General features: G+C 37.6%; 1 protein-coding gene across 2 annotated transcripts in view; it reads left to right on the top strand.

Annotated features, from left to right (window-relative positions):
• Positions 1-16,233, top strand: part of SLC5A8 (solute carrier family 5 member 8) — a 54,294-nt gene that overhangs the window by 11,013 nt on the left and 27,048 nt on the right. For both annotated transcript variants that reach the window (XM_058308607.2, XM_071219031.1), the window contains exons 4-7: positions 6,263-6,330; positions 7,290-7,444; positions 11,589-11,729; positions 14,453-14,582. In XM_058308607.2, the coding sequence (XP_058164590.1) occupies positions 6,263-6,330; positions 7,290-7,444; positions 11,589-11,729; positions 14,453-14,582 (494 nt within the window). The remainder of the gene's footprint in view (positions 1-6,262; positions 6,331-7,289; positions 7,445-11,588; positions 11,730-14,452; positions 14,583-16,233) is intronic.

Raw genomic sequence — 16,233 nt, 5'->3', positions numbered from 1 at the left:
TTTTGCCAGTTGTGTACACTTGTGTGGCCACTACTCAACTCAAGATATAGAATATTTCTATCATCTAATCTCAGAACTTTTTCTAGTGTCTCTTTCTAGTAGATCTCTCCTACCATCACAGGCAGCCACTTTCTGATATTTATCACTGTACATTATTTTTTCCTGCTCTTAGACTTTATATAAATGGAATCTTCATACTAAGTTCCTTTTTGCATTTGGTTTCACTTGTATAACAAACTATTGAGATTCATCTCTGTTGCTGCACGTATCAGTAGTTTATTCCTTTTTATTGCTGAGTAGTATTTCATTGTATGCATATACCAAAATTATCTATTCTCTTGTTGATGAACATTTTGCGTTATTTCTAGTTTTAGGATATTATAAATTAAGGCTACTAATCACATTCTTCTACAGATTTTGTTTCATTTTGTTTTGCTTTTTGACATATGGTTTAATTTCTCTTTGGTGAATACCTAGAAGTGGTATTCATACATTTATTCTACGACAAACATACATTTATTCTATGACCCAGCTCTGATAATTGTATGTAAGAAATTTAAAAGAAACTGAAAAATGCTTTTTCTAAGTGGTTTTATCATTTTACATGTCCACCCCATAATGCATGAGAGTTCTAATATTTCACATTCTCACCAACATTTTGTATTAGTCTTTTCATTTTTAGTCATTCTAGTGGGTCTATCTCATTGAGGTTTTAACTTGTATTTTTCTGATTATTATTGGTGTTGAACTTATTGCCACATGAAATAATAAAACGAATCAAAAAGATAAATAAGCTAGTAAAAAATGGGCAAAATACTTGAAAAGACACTGTACAAAAGCAGATATTCTTCTAATCCATTTACATGGGATCTTTCCAATTATCTAGGTCTTTTATAAATGCCCTTCAGTAATGTTTTGTGGTTTTTGATGTTGAAGTCTTGCACATCCTTCTCAGATTAATTCCTAGGTAATTGATGTTTTTGATGCTATTGCAGGTGGTATTTTATACTGTTTTCTAATTTTTCATTGCTCATATATAAAAATACAATTGATTTTTATCTGTTGACCCTTGATTCTGAGAACTTGCTAAGTTTACTTATTAATTTGATTAGGTTTTTGGCAGATCCCTTAGGTGTTTATCAATAAAGACAGGTTTACTTTTCCAATCTTTGTGTCTTTTATTTCTCTTTCTTGTCTTACTGCACTAGCTAGAGCCTTTAGGACAGTGCTGAACAGATGACAGCAAACATTCTTGACTTGTTCTTGACTTTAGGGGGAAAGCACCCAATGTTTCACCATTAGTTTTGATGATGGTTATAGAGTTTTCACAGATTTGGTTATTAGACTGAAAAAGTCTCGTCTTCTCTTAGTTTGCTGTAAGATTTTTTCTTTTCTTTTCCTTTTTTTCTTTTTGAAAGTAAATAATGGATGAGTATTGAATTTGGTCAAGTGGTTTTTTTTTTTAAGATTTATTTATTTTTTAAAGTTTATCCCCTCCTCCTCTCCCAGATGGTTCTTTTTGTCTATCTACTCATTGTTTTCTTGCCTTCTTCAGGAGGCACTGGGAACCAAACCCAGGACCTCCCACATGGGAGGGGAATGCCAACGCCCTGAGCCATATCCGCTTCCTGCAGTCTGCAGCATTTGCTAGCCTATGGCATTTTCTTGTTTAGGCATCTGATCATTGCTGTGGGGTGTGGCATGTGGGTGTCTAGCTCTCATTGTGGTGGGTGCATGCATCTGTTTGTCTTCTTTGGGAGGCACTGGAACCCAAACCCTGGACATCCCATGTGGTAAGTGGATGCCCAACTGGTTGAGCCACATCTGCTTCCTGGCCAAATGTTTTTTCTTAAAATACCAAAATGATTATATAGTATCTTTTCTTAAGTTTGTTAATGTGGAGAATTACATTGACTGGTTTTCTAATGTTAAATTTTGCATTCTTGGAATAAATTGTACTTGGTCGTGATGAATTATCATTTTTATATATTGTTGGATTTGATTTGCTAATATTTTATTATGAACTTTTACAGTCTATGTACAGAAATATTGACTGAAAGTTTACTTTTCCTGTAATGTCTTTGACAGATATTTGTATCAGTGTTTCCTGGCCTCATAAAATGAGTTGGGAAATGTTCTTTCTTCTATTTTCTGAAAAAGTTTTTATGAAGTTGTGTATTTATTTCTTAAATATGATAAAATTCACAGTGAAGGCATCTGGGCCTGAGTTTGTTTTTGTGGGAAGATTTTTGGTTTATTGATTCAATTTCTTTAATCAACACAGGGCTATTCTGTTTTCTAATTCTTCTTAAGTCAGTTTTGATAACTCCCTCAAAATTTGTCAAATTTATTGGCCCAAAGTTGCTTATCTTTTTAATGTAGTACCTGAAGTGATGTACCTTATTATCCTAATATTGATAAATGACTTTTTAAATCTTTTTTTTTCTTGATATATCTTGCTAGCCTTTTATCCATATTTTAAATCATTTCTAAGAGCCAATGTTTGGCTTCATTGATATTCTTTATCTGTTTCATTAATCTATGCACTTACGTTTTTTATTTCCTTTTTTCTACTTACTTCGGATTTAAATTTTCTAGATTCTTATGATGGAAGCTTAGCTCATTGATAATAAATTTTCTTTTCTGCTATAAACATTTAAAGTTACAAATTTCTCTTTTAGCGTTGCTTTATATACGTCCCATAGATTTTGACATGTTGTGTTTTGATTATCATTCAGTTAAAAATATTTTCTAATTTCTCTTGTGATTTCTTCTTTTACCCATGGCTGTTGAGAACTGTGTTGCTTAATTTTAAAATGTTTGGAGATTTACTAACATATCTTTCAGTTAATTTCTATATTAATGCTCTTTTGTCAGAGAATTTTTATGATTTTCATCCTTTGGAATATATTGATATTTGTTGTATGGCCCAGGGTACAATCTATCTTGCTGAACATTCTCAGCAAGAATGTGTATTCTTAAAAAGAATGTGTATTGTGCTCTTGAAAAGAGCTCTTAAAAAGAATGTATATTGTGTAATTGTTGGGTGTAATGCTTTATAAATGTCAAATAGGTTCAGTTAGTTAACATTATTTAAATCTTTAATATCTTTACTAATTTGTTTTTTCCTACCTTTCTATCAATTACTGAGAGAGGATTGTTTAAAAAAAATCTCCAGATATAACTGATGATTTTTCTATTTTTCCCTTTAGTTCTTTTAAATTTTCCTTGGTGCATTTTACAGCTATTTTAAAGTCTATTTTAATTGATAATCTCTCTCCTTTTTGTTTTTCTACAATTTAGTTGTTTAAGAAACTGGGTCATCTGTTCTGCCAAGTTTGCCAAATTCTTGGTTTTATTGATTGTATCCCTGTTGGGTCTTTTAAAGTTCCAAATCTTCTGTACTCTTGTAAACTGGTAGCTAGATATAGAAGCTTTTCAGATTCTAGTTCAACTTTTTGGAAAGAATATTTTGTAGTGTTGTTATTTCCTTCAGCAGGCACAGAATTTCAGTTGTTTTATTTTTGAAAGTTTTATTAGCAGCTATTGATGATCATTCTACATCTATAATCTCATTAGGGCTTATTAAATATAGTATTCTAATTCTGTTATTTCTTCTTCATTATTATATGGAATACTTCTATAGAGAAAACTACTTCTTATCAACGATTTGCTTACCCTGTAATAGGCAGGATAAATGCCAGATTTCCCCATTCCCTTCACCCTCCCCTCCCCTGTTTATTTTCAAATTTAAGAAATAAATTGGTTCCTTCCTATTGAAAGGAACCAATATGTTCCTTTCCTCAGGATAACTAAGGTTTTCTTTTTTTTACATCAATTTTATTGCTACATAGTGATAAAGCATATAATTCATCCAAAGTGTACAACCAGTGGTATTTGATATAATCACATAGTTGTGCATTCATCACTTCAGTCATTATCATTATTTCAATAACAAAAATAAACAAAAAACAGACAAACAAATAAGAAAATTCCTCACCTTTCAATCTCTTTGTGATTCCCCTGCTGTATAATGCTACTATTTCTGGCTATTCTTGTACAGTTATTATTTTCATTTTATTAAGCAGTTTTATTGAGATATATTCATATACCATATGATCTATCCAAAGTGTATAATCAATGGCTTTTAGTATAATCACAATATTGTACTTTCTTCATCTCAAAAAGTTTAGAACAATTTCATTACTTGAAAAAGAAAGATTCCATATTCCTTAGCATTCCTTCCTCAGCCCTACATAACCACTAAACTAATTTCATCATTATAAATAGATTTATATTTAATTTTATATAAATGGAACCATATGATATGTAGTTCTTTATTTCTGGTCTCCTTCACTTAGTATAATTTTTTTTTGTCTGATATTAACATTTTGTAGGAAGGTTTAATAACTCACAGTTTGTTGTTTGGGGTTCTTTGTCTCTCTGTCACTCACCCTCCTGGGAGTTGTGAAGCACTGTCCTGGTCTGCTGACCCCAAAGCAGGTCCTTTGGGCAGCTTTTGGCCCTTTTGCCATTGTTTTAGTGAGAGAGCTGAGCCTTATCTGCCTAATCAGATGCCATCTTTCCACATCCTCAAGGCTTTCTTTTTTCAATCATTATAAACTCCTGGATTTAAGCACATTTGATATTATTTCATAATATTCCAATTGTTTGTTATAATTTATGCTCAAATTGTCAGCAAGAACCCCCTCAAATTGTCTCCTTAATCCTTTTGATGTGCCTCCACTAGTTTTTAATAGCTCCTTTATTTTCTGGTGTGGCAAGATGGTCTAGCGTCCCTTACCTCTCAGTCCTGATATCAGCTATTCCCTTTAGGGGAAAATGGTATTTAGAGACCACAATCTAAACATTAGGAATATTCATTGCTACTGGGTTGGTCATTATTCTAAGTCTTTTCTCAGTAGACAGAGGTGGGATATACACATACACAACCTCACACACACATACCTACTTACCTACACACATATACATATATACACATGCATAACTACCTAAACACATGCACACAAATATAATTAAGAGTTTATATTAATATTTCTAATTCAAATTTAGGGTTATAGGGTACTTACCTAATTTATTTGGTTTTATATTTGTGTCTTTTATTTTATGCTGAAAATCTTGGTTTCTAAAAATATGAATGAAAGTACTTAGTTCCTTTATGCAAATATACATATCACTGACTTCTGAAACTTACCTGCACATTAGTTTCACCTGGGCAGCTGTAAAAAATATTCATGCCTGGGTACTATTCCCTGTGATTAAATTATTCTGTTGTGTGGCCTGGTCTTCGGGATTTGAAAAACTTCCTCTGTCAAGCTTGAGAACTACTGATGTAATTATTTCAGAGTAACAATTCTATTATTGTTACTAATAATATGACTAAAAACAGTTATGTTTTTTCTTCTTTGCAGTTCTTTTTTTCTCCTTAGGCTACACCTCACTAGGAATATATGTTAAATTATTGTGTTTTAAAGTCTTTTGAAGTAATTTTTCCATGTGTGGTTATGTCACAAACTTGATATACAGTTATGTTCATTTTTTCCATCTTGCTTTAGCTTTTGAGGAGTTTCTTTATTTAATTCATTTTTTATAATTATATAGAACATTAACATGGTTTCAAAGTCAAATCTACAAAATGATATATATTTAGAGAAGTTTAACATATCACTGTCTCCACTACCCTGTTCCCTTCCTCCCCAATAGGTCACTAAGTTTTTTACTTATTTTTATTTACCCTAACATTAAAAAAATAAAATATCCTACTCTTCTTCTCAGATAAATGGTAGCAAACTCTACAGACTTTTCTCCATCCAAGTCCAGCACCTTAGTAGCATACCCAACTGTTCTTTCAAGGATTGGTAGAAGAGTATGTTCATTTGAACCATGTTTAATTGGGTGAGATGACAAATGCCCTTCAATCTCATCTAGTCTGGACAACCACTTCCCAACATTAAGTGATTTCTAGCTTAATTATAATATAAAATATAAAATGTGTTTTCATGTATTCAATCTAGCCAATGTTGGGTCTGTGTATAGAATCCATGTCTGTTTAACTCATGAAATACAATTTTAAATGTTATTTGTTTTGTGATGTTTTATAAGTGTTGGACCTAGTTTTAGGCAAGTGGGTACAAAGGTAGTTGCCCAATAAATGTTATTGCTCTAGCCACGATAAATCTTTGAGAAGTACTTTGATTATGCACATTTCACAGTTAGACATGAATTCTCTCTTCCTCTACAGTCACAGGATTTGACCTGTGGGGTGCAGTGGTGGCAACAGGAGTGGTCTGCACATTCTACTGCACAATGGTATGTCAAGAACATTATTTGCTTTTCACTTCCCTAACCCACTTTTCAAAATTGGAAATTCCAGTGGTTGAGTGCTGCAGAGTGGCCTGGTTCAGGCCTATTTTTCTACTTCTGACCTCCCACAATGTACATTTTGGGGTAAGGAATATTTGGTCTGGGGTAAATATTTGATGCTCTGTAGAATATTGATCATTATTGAATTTTTTCTTTCTTTCAGTGAACCACTGCAGTGGCCCCTAATCTTGCCACCAGCTAATTCATTCATATCTTTGCTAAGTTACTATAGTGTGTGCTAATATTATTTGTCAGCTTAGAAACATATCATAGCTTCCCATGTCCTATAGGTAGGGGTGACAATCAAAACATATAACAACTGTACGGCATGGGCACTGATATAACCCTAGATGCTGATCTTTAGCAGTGGTGTGGGTCCTAAGGGGTCCCTGATAGTCTGGGTATCAACCCTTCAGTTACTGGATCAACTAGGCTTATAGGGACTGAAAGTGGACACTGTTCAGGGCAGTACTTAGTACAAAATAATTGTAGTATTTCAGCAATTGGTTTGACCATCTTGGTGCATGCTGGCTGAATATCAGCCCTGTCTCTTGAATAAAAGCCATGATACTGCCTTTTGCAATTTGACTGAATTTTCTTCCTTACAAACTCCCTGCACCACTCCACTCCATTCCACACTCAAAATGGCGGCACTAAAAATGTTTTTCTTGACTCATTTATGTTTGTCCCCATGCTGAGTCCTCCGCTGTGAGAACCTTCCTTCTTTGCCTGTGCTTAGGTTTGAAGGTTTGGCTTAAATAGCACCTTCTCTGTGAAGTTCTCTTGGCCTTCTGGTCCAGGTTCCACGCTTTCATCATTTTTACTCAGCACAGTGACTGGCATGTATTTAATAGATGTTCAATAATGTTGATAAAAGCATTAATCCTAACCCTTTCCCCTCAAAGGGTGGTCTTAAAGCAGTTATCTGGACAGATGTTTTTCAAATTGGGATCATGGTGGCTGGATTTGCATCTGTGATTATACAGTCGTCCGTGATTCAAGGTGGATTCAACACTATCCTAAATGATGCATACGAAGGCAAAAGATTAAATTTCTGGAAGTAAGTTGCTATTTACCTCTTGTTAATGAAACATACCGTTTACTTTTTTCTTCAAAATCATCTTTTTTTAAAAAGGGTTATTTTTTATTTATTTCTCTCCCCTACCCCCTCCACGCCCCCCCCCCCCCCGCCCCGTTGTCTGCTCTCTATGTCCAGTTGCTGTGTATTTTTCTGTGTCTGCTTGCATTGTTGTCAGGTGGTACTGGGAACCTGTGTCTCTTTTTGTTGCGTCATCTTTTTTTTTAAAAAAGATTTATTTTTTATTTATTTCTCTTCCCCTCCCCCCTGCCCCAGTTGTCTGTTCTCTGTCTCCATTCGCTGTGTGTTCTTCCATGACCGCTTCTGTCCTTATCAGCGGCACTGGGAATCTGTGTCTCTTTTTGTTGCGTCATCTTGCTGCATCAGCTCTCCATGTGGGCGGTGCCATTCCTGGGCAGGCTGCGCTTTCTTTCGCACTGGGCGCCTCTCCTTACGGGGCGCACTCCTTGCGCCTGGGGTTCCCCTACGCGGGGACACCCCTGCATGGCACAACACTCCTTGCACGCATCAGCACTGAGCATGGGCCTGCTCCACACAGGTCAAGGAGGCCCAGGGCCACTGGGCCAAGTCCGCTTCCCATTGTTGCATCATCTTGCTGCGTCAGTTCTCCTTGGATGCAGTGCCACTCCTGGGCAGGCTGCGCTTTTCTTTTTTTCACACGGGGTGGCTTTCTTTGCAGGGCACGCTCCTTGTGTGTGGGGCTCCCCTCTGTGGTCGACACCCCTGAGTGGCACAGCACTCCTTGTGTGCAGCAGCACTGAGCATGGGCCAGCTCACCACATGGGCCAGGAGACCCTGGGTACTGAACCCTGGACCTCCTATATGGTAGGCAGATGCTCTGTCAGGTGAGCCACATCCGCTTCCCCAAAATCATCTCTTTATTGAAATAATAAGCTTATTTTAAAAAGCAAACAAACCACTAAGGATAAAGTACAGAAAATGAAAGCAGCAAGTCAATGTGTACAGGGATCCCCCCAGTTCCTGAAGGGGTTAAAGCAGTCATGTTAGGCATGATACATAAGATGGGGTTTCCTCCTTAGAAAGGACTTATAGGAAAAACCTATTTTCTTTCAGATATTAAAGTCTGGAATAGGTTAAACAGAGGGATAGGGTGATAAAGGGGAGACAGTGGAGAGATAAGAAAAGGAAGCCTCTTAAGAGAAACGCACCAACAGACCTAGTAATTCCATTTTGACAGTTCTTCTTTTCAAGTAGACTAGAGAATTTCCCTTATGATATTGACCTAACAATATGTATTCTATTATTATTACATAAGTATTATTTTCTGAGAATTAGCCAGAGAAGTTATACCTCAAGTGACAGTATAGACACGTGATGTGACAGTGAGAGAAAATGTCTCAAGCAACTGTTCAGTTTTCCTAAAGAAAGACCAGTGGAGAAACTAGTTATTTAATCCCAACTCCATCACTGCAATTTAAAAAATATTTAAAATGCCTACTTTATTGGATCAATAATGTCCTTGTGCATCTTATGTTCAGTGTGGAGAGGGGCTCATTCTGACCTGGACCAGCTCCTTTCACTCTAAGCAGCTCTACTCTGAGACAGGAAGCTGAAACTGCTGGCAAAAAGAAAGGAAAACCACTTTTCTCCTGGTGTCTCTCATCTTCTCTTCAAATAGGGGTCAAGGTTTGAGAGTTGGCTTTTCAGAAATTGGACAGGGTCAATGTATTCATTTGCAGAAATGCATTGAAATGAATCAACTTCAGCCATTTTCCTGTTTACCTCAAGAGTCTGGTTCCAATGAAGAGAGCATCCAATTGGCTAGCTTGGGCCATATTTCTATCCCTTGGTTGGGGCAGAGCAGGATATTTTGATTGACCAACATTTACACTATTTAATGATAATTTCCCCCAACAAACCTGAGTTGCTGTTACCAGAAGAAGGGGGATGGAAACCAAGAGGCAAAAACAACAGATGGCCACTCAGGGAATCTTCATTATAACCGAATCACCTCCTGATAGGCCAAGCTGAGAGGAGAGGGTATGGAGTCAGTACTTTTTCTGCAAGATGGCTGTCGCTTTATACAAAGGAGGGCACATATTGCAGCATTGATACGATAGCTTATACATCAATAGGAGATTCTAAACAGTAAAAGATTAAGCATTCTTATGACCCTTCCTTTGAAGTTTTCTGTATTAGTCAGCCAAAGGGGTGCTGATGCAGAATACCGAAATTTGTTGGTGTTTATTTGGGGTAGGAGCTTACAGATACCAGGCCATAAAGCATAAGTTACTTCCCTCACCAAAGTCTATTTTCACGTGTTGGAGCAAGATGGCTGCCAATGTCTGCGAGGGTTCAGGATTCCTGGGTTCCTCCCTTCCAGGGTCTTGCTTTTCTCTGGGTTCAGGATTCCTCTCTTCTCAGGGCTTGCTTCTTCCTGGGCTCAGGGTTCCTCTCTTCCTGGGACTTGCTTCTCTTTCTCCTCTGTGAGCTTACTTCCTGGGGCTCCAGCTTAAGGCTTCAGCATCAAACTACAACATCAAAAACCCTCCAACTCTGTCCTTTGCCATGCCTTTTATCTGTGAGTCCCCAACCCACCAAGGGGTGGGGCGTGAACACCCTACTGGCACAAGAGGTTTACTTGATTAAGTAATCATCCAATATAATCTAATATAATCTAATATAATCTAATCCAATATAATCTAATACGCCCAGAGGAGAAGAACAGTTTACAAACATAACCCAATATTTCTTTTTGGAATTCATAAATAATATCAAACTGCTACAGTTGCCAACCATTAAGTAATAAGGAAAAGCCTTATTGTGTTTCAGACTTTTCAGGAATATCTCTTGTTATTCTGCTATGTCTCAAAATAAGTGGAAAAATATCTGCTGTGGTTGAAATAAGAGAAGTATTTTATGCTACATTATGCATTTATGCATTTTCTGTACGTTATATATTTGAGATATATATATATATATATATTTCTCCGTGGCCTAAAAACACTGAATTGGACATTCTAAATCTTGCTTTACTTCCCAAAGTCAGCTCATGGAATCCTTTGGCCTTCATCTTACATAGCTAAGGTAGAAGTTGTTTCCTCTGTGGGAGAGCCAATATTCATGAAATACTCCTGATAGTAAAATGTTAGAGAACAGAATAGAGGCTTTCACATTTCCATAGCAATGCTGGAATATGGATAATATCAGAACACTCTACTCAAATGATCTCAAATATAATATTTGAAACAGATTTGCAGGGTTTCATGATTTTCAAAGTATCCATGTAGCTAATTTTGCAGAAAATTTTCAAGCTCATGTTTTGTATCAGAGATGAACAGAATCATTCCTCTTAAAGTGATACATTAAAAAGGGTTAAAGATGTTTCAACTATGGAAGTTTAGATTTCTTGGTAGCAATATTTTGGACGGTATATGTCATAAAATGATTTTTAACTAGTATTTTACTTGTGCATACAGCATTTTAAAAAAACACTATTACAATGACATTGGTCAGTTTAGAAAATGAAAAACTTTAAATAGCACTGAGTGATTTCTTGAGCATAAACATAAATTAGAACTATATATGTATATATACATGTGCTAGGAGCATAGTTATATACACAAAATGTGTCAATTTTGTGTCATTTCCATGCTGTATCTATAGCTGTGATGTACTTAGAAATCCCACCCCACCCTGTTGCCATCTTTCCCCCTCTCCCTCCTTCTCTCCCTCCCCCTTTTCCTCCCTGTCTCCCTCTCCCTCTGCCCTTTCCCTTCCCTCTTACTCTCTCTCTTTTTATTTTAGTTTTATGTTCTTCTCTGTATTATAGCATAGCAGACTTGTTTAAACAACAGTTTTCTAGAACCATGGGAGAACGATTCATGTAACCACTCAAAATGATGGGAATATTCAATTCCCCCCAATCCCACATAGGAGTTAAAAAAATATCCAAAAGTATTAACTTTTATTTCTTTGAAGTTAAAGTTGGAGACATTTCTACCTTTTATACTAAATAGTTAATATATGTATGTATGCATATAAATATATGCTTGCTTACAAAAATAATCCAGTAGGATTTTTTTCTCTAGTTTTTCTGCTGATGTTTTAGATTTTGTTTTGTTTTCTCCTTCTTTCCATTTAGTTTTAATCCAAACCCTTTGCAAAGACACACATTCTGGACAATTGTTATAGGAGGTACCTTCACATGGACCAGCATCTACGGTGTCAACCAGTCCCAAGTGCAGAGATACATTTCCTGTAAAAGCAGATTCCATGCAAAAATGTAAGCCAAACTATGGTGTATGAATCATTAATAACCATCAGTTGTCTTTATGGAAACTTTTAAAAATTTAAATCTTTTGTGTCATGAAATTCCAAGAGATAAATGGTATACTTGATTGTGACAAGATCAAGCAGAACAAAATGGCTCTGCATGCTTTGAATCAGATATTCAAAAGTATTTATATAAATGATTAACAGATCTTACAGGATAAATAAGCATATCTTGTGGCTCTGCTTGTATAAGTCACTATGGGGCCCTAAAAATTATAAATATATAGCCTTTGTCATGCAGGAACTGAATATCGTATTAGGAAAGTAATACATAAGCAGGTGAAAAGTGAAATAATACCAGAGAAGTATAAAACTGTCAGAAAACAGTATAATAGAGGAAATGTTCCAGAGTGTTATATTGCCAGATGTGCCACTGAATTTTATTTCCAGACAGTCTTGCTTTGTATCCCAGCCCTAATACTTCTGTAATGCTGCTCTGATACTTGTTACTTGAGTGATCCTGGGCAAATGACTTAGTATCTCTGAGAAGCAGCTTCTAAATCTATAAAATGAGAATAAGAAATATTGCACATCTCATGGGTGGTATTACAAAATACTATACCTGGCACACGCATGGTGAGGGGCCAGGAAATATGAATCCCTTTTTCTACCTCAAAGAGATGGGAGCAAGAAAGTGCTGTGAAGGCAGGCGGTCAGCGAGAGGGTCCTGTAGATGGGGCAGATCCTGAAAAATGGTTGCTCTTTGGACGCGTGGAGAAGAGTGGAGGCATTTCAGGAAGAAGGAGTGATTTGGACAAAAGCACAGGGGTGGAGAGGATGTCACAGTCAGGGGACTCTCAAGCCCAGCCGGGTTTGAACAAAGAGTATAGGAAGGTGACTGGCTCTTTCTGTGGAGGCTGCTGATTTGGTGGTGACCACCACTCCCTGAGCTGATAAGGCTGACTCTACCCACATGGATTTAGGGGCTCAGAACTACTAAATAAATTAAGAATACAGGGTGGTTGGGCTGGGAGAGGCAACTCCATTTTTTATTCAAAGGAGAACCTGGAAATATTGTGATGTTACATGTCAGAACTCAAGATATTGCAAAGAAAATTGTATTAGTTTGCCAGGGCTGCTATGACAACTACCACGGACAGGAGTTTATTGTCTCACAGTTGTGGAGTCAGAAGCCCCACAGCAGGGTGTCTGCAGGCTCGTGCTTCCTCTGAAGTCCGCAGGCTTCAGGCTGTGGCTTGCCGGCAATCCATGGCGACCATCGGCTTGTGGCAAGACTCAATCTCGCCTCCATCCACGGCGATGTCTCCCGTCTGTCCATCTGTGTCCAAACCACCCCGTCTTATAAGGGCCCACCCTAATCCAGTTTGGCATCCTCTTAACTAATCACACCTCCAAAGCTCTTATTCTCAAACAGGGTCACGTGAACAGGACTGAGAATTAGGGCTTAAACGTGTCTTTTTGGGGACTCAGTCCGCAGCACATTATTTTTAGACAACAACTAAACATAGTAAATTTGGTCCAGTCAAAGAAAAAGGCTGCCAGGCTGGTGTCTGGTACTTTTTGTGAGGTGGGTTCTCCAGGAGGTAGGCTGTGAGATGGAGGGTAGCATGCAGGGATTTGTTAAGGAACCAACTCCCGTGGAAGGGCAGGGCAGGGAAGGAAGCAGGATGGCGCAGAGAACACGGGCTGTACGGCTCTCAACAGACGCCTCAGCCCACTCCCTGTGGGAGTGCTGATGCTGGAGGACTCTTCAGTCTGGTCCCAAGTTAGGGTGAGGGCGCTGGGCCTTTATACCTCTGCATCCACCAGTCTTCGGGTGTGGGCTGCCCTAGGCAGATTGGGAATAGCCTTGGGTGGGATTCTTCCTTCAGCCTTGGGCGACACATCATACTACCACCGGAAGAAGGTGTAGCCACCTTAGAGAGAGAAATTCAACGGATCGTTAAAACATAACATTTAGCGACATCAAAAACTACCATTTGACAAGGGTTCATTACACGCCAAGCACTGTGCTATGATAGTGTTGTATATTATTTCATTTAGTCTTACAACTCTGGGAGGCAGACATTATTTTCTCCAGGTGCAAATGAAGAAACTGAGAATGCGAGAGGCTAAAGGACTTGCCTGGGGTCATATTTATAATCAGGTGTGACTCCAGTGTTGTTATTTTAACCTTTGCATTATAATGCTGAACACTGTTTGAGAAGATTCCTGTCCAAGGAGTACAAGGCTGCCTTTCACGCATAATGGGCGGCCTTACAAACCACATTTAAGCAAGTTTGGTGAGTTGTTATGTAGATGATTACAGTGTTTAGCAGTTTATAGTTTTGTTACTTTAAAAAAGAAAAATGACTAATAGTGACTGCTCTGTTAACTATTAAAATCCTCACTTCATGACCAGAAAACCTGGCATATTCTAATTAGATACAATTATAAAGCTAAGAGTACTCGTGGAACTTGAAACGGAAGGATGCCGCTCCAAATAATTCCTACTCCAAATAATTCCAAAAACATCGTTGATTGACATCATAAGTGGGAAGTTAGACTAGAATAAAATAAGTGGCATTTTTCATAACCAAAAGATAATGTGCATATATTTAATGTATACAGAAATATAATCATGGAGGGCTTTTATGTTCATGTAACAATTTTCCTACTCTTTGGGATAGAAATTACAATTTTCACATGCTGGTTTGTTTTTTACCTCTGTAGGTCTCTCTACATCAATCTTGTGGGACTCTGGGTAATCCTCATCTGCTCAGTGTTTTGTGGACTTGCCCTATATTCTAGATACCATGACTGTGATCCTTGGACATCCAAGAAAGTGTCTGCACTAGATCAGGTTCAGTATCACGTCTTTTTTACACATGCATTAATGACATTCAAAAAGCAATCATCTCATTATTAGTTGGGAGAAGAGAATATTTGTTTCTGCAGAGAAAACAGAAAATGGGCACATTGTAATCATCTTTCATTTCTAGAAAGCATTTAGCAACTTTTAATACTCTAGTAATAACTAGAGTGAAGAATGCTGCAACTACAATTATAAATATTAAAATACCTGGAAAAAATTTCAAGTCAATTATCTTTAAATAGAAATATCTTCAGGCTAGAAGTAGACAAACCATGATACTGTGTAACATTTTGTGAATGTTATTTGATAGCTAGTTATGAACAGTTTTTCTTCCAGTTTTAAAATGATAGCAAAATAGATCGAATAAGTGAACATTTATTGAGGACTAACTATATGATTAGATACTGTGTTAAGACTTTTGCATGCTTTCTCTCTCTCTCTCTCTCTCACACACAACTTTATAGTCTTCATTTTATAAATGTCCAGTATCAGAGAGGTTATATAACTTTCTCAAGGTCACATAGCAAATAAATATGAATAATTGCTAACACTCATTAAATATTTACAATGGGTCAGGCATTATCATAAGTGCTTTATATAAATTTCAACTTTTAATACTCACTGCTACCCTTTGAGGTAGGTTCTATGATTACCCCCTTTCAGAGATGAGGAAACTGAGGCACAGAGAAACTAAGTAAGTAGAGTAACCAATAACCAACTCATAGGCCTGGAGCCAGGATTCAGACCCTGGCAGACTGTCACCAGACAGTGTAGTTAAAATTCAGGTATAGGGAAACGGACTTTGGCCCAGTGGTTAGGGCGTCCGTCTACCATATGGGAGGTCCGCGGTTCAAACCCCGGGCCTCCTTGACCCGTGTGGAGCTGGCCATGCGCAGCGCTGATGCGCGCAAGGAGTGCCGTGCCACGCAAGGGTGTCCCCCGCGTGCGGGAGCCCCACGCGCAAGGAGTGCGCCCGTGAGGAAAGCCGCCCAGCGTGAAAAGAAAGAGCAGCCTGCCCAGGAATGGCGCCGCCCACACTTCCCGTGCCGCTGACGACAACAGAAGCGGACAAAGAAACAAGACGCAGCAAATAGACACCAAGAACAGACAACCAGGGGAGGGGGGGGGAATTAAATAAATAAAAAAAAAAAAAAAAAAAAAAAAAAAAAAATTCAGGTATAGCTGGAATTCAAGCCCAGGACTCTCTGACTCCAAAGCTCAAGTCCTTTCCGAAATTATTTTCTAAGACTTGCTTGTAAATGAAGTGTTGGGGGTAACTAATTAGAATGAAGATAGGCTAAATTGAATGTCAGTGCAATATGCATCATATTCCCAAAAAAAGACAACTTTAAGTGATTAGAAAATGATTGAATTGTTGTTTTCAACTCTACTTTAACCTATGCTCTCCTTTTTTTTTTTATTTTTGGGATACTGGGGTCCGAGATTGAACCCTGGACCTCATATGTGGGAAGCTAGCACTCAGCTGCTGAGCCACACTGGCTCACTTATCCCTGCCTTTTGAGAAACATGTTCTTCATGTTCTCTCAGAGAATCCAAGAATCATGTTTATACTGAAGTTGGAGGCAATCTTCTGTCATATTCCCTCTAATCAAGAGTATTTTTTAAAATTTCTGCTAGT

Source organism: Dasypus novemcinctus, chromosome 12 (assembly GCF_030445035.2).
Source record: "Dasypus novemcinctus isolate mDasNov1 chromosome 12, mDasNov1.1.hap2, whole genome shotgun sequence".
Lineage (NCBI taxonomy): Eukaryota > Metazoa > Chordata > Mammalia > Cingulata > Dasypodidae > Dasypus > Dasypus novemcinctus.
This window is presented reverse-complemented; position numbering and strand designations above follow the sequence as displayed.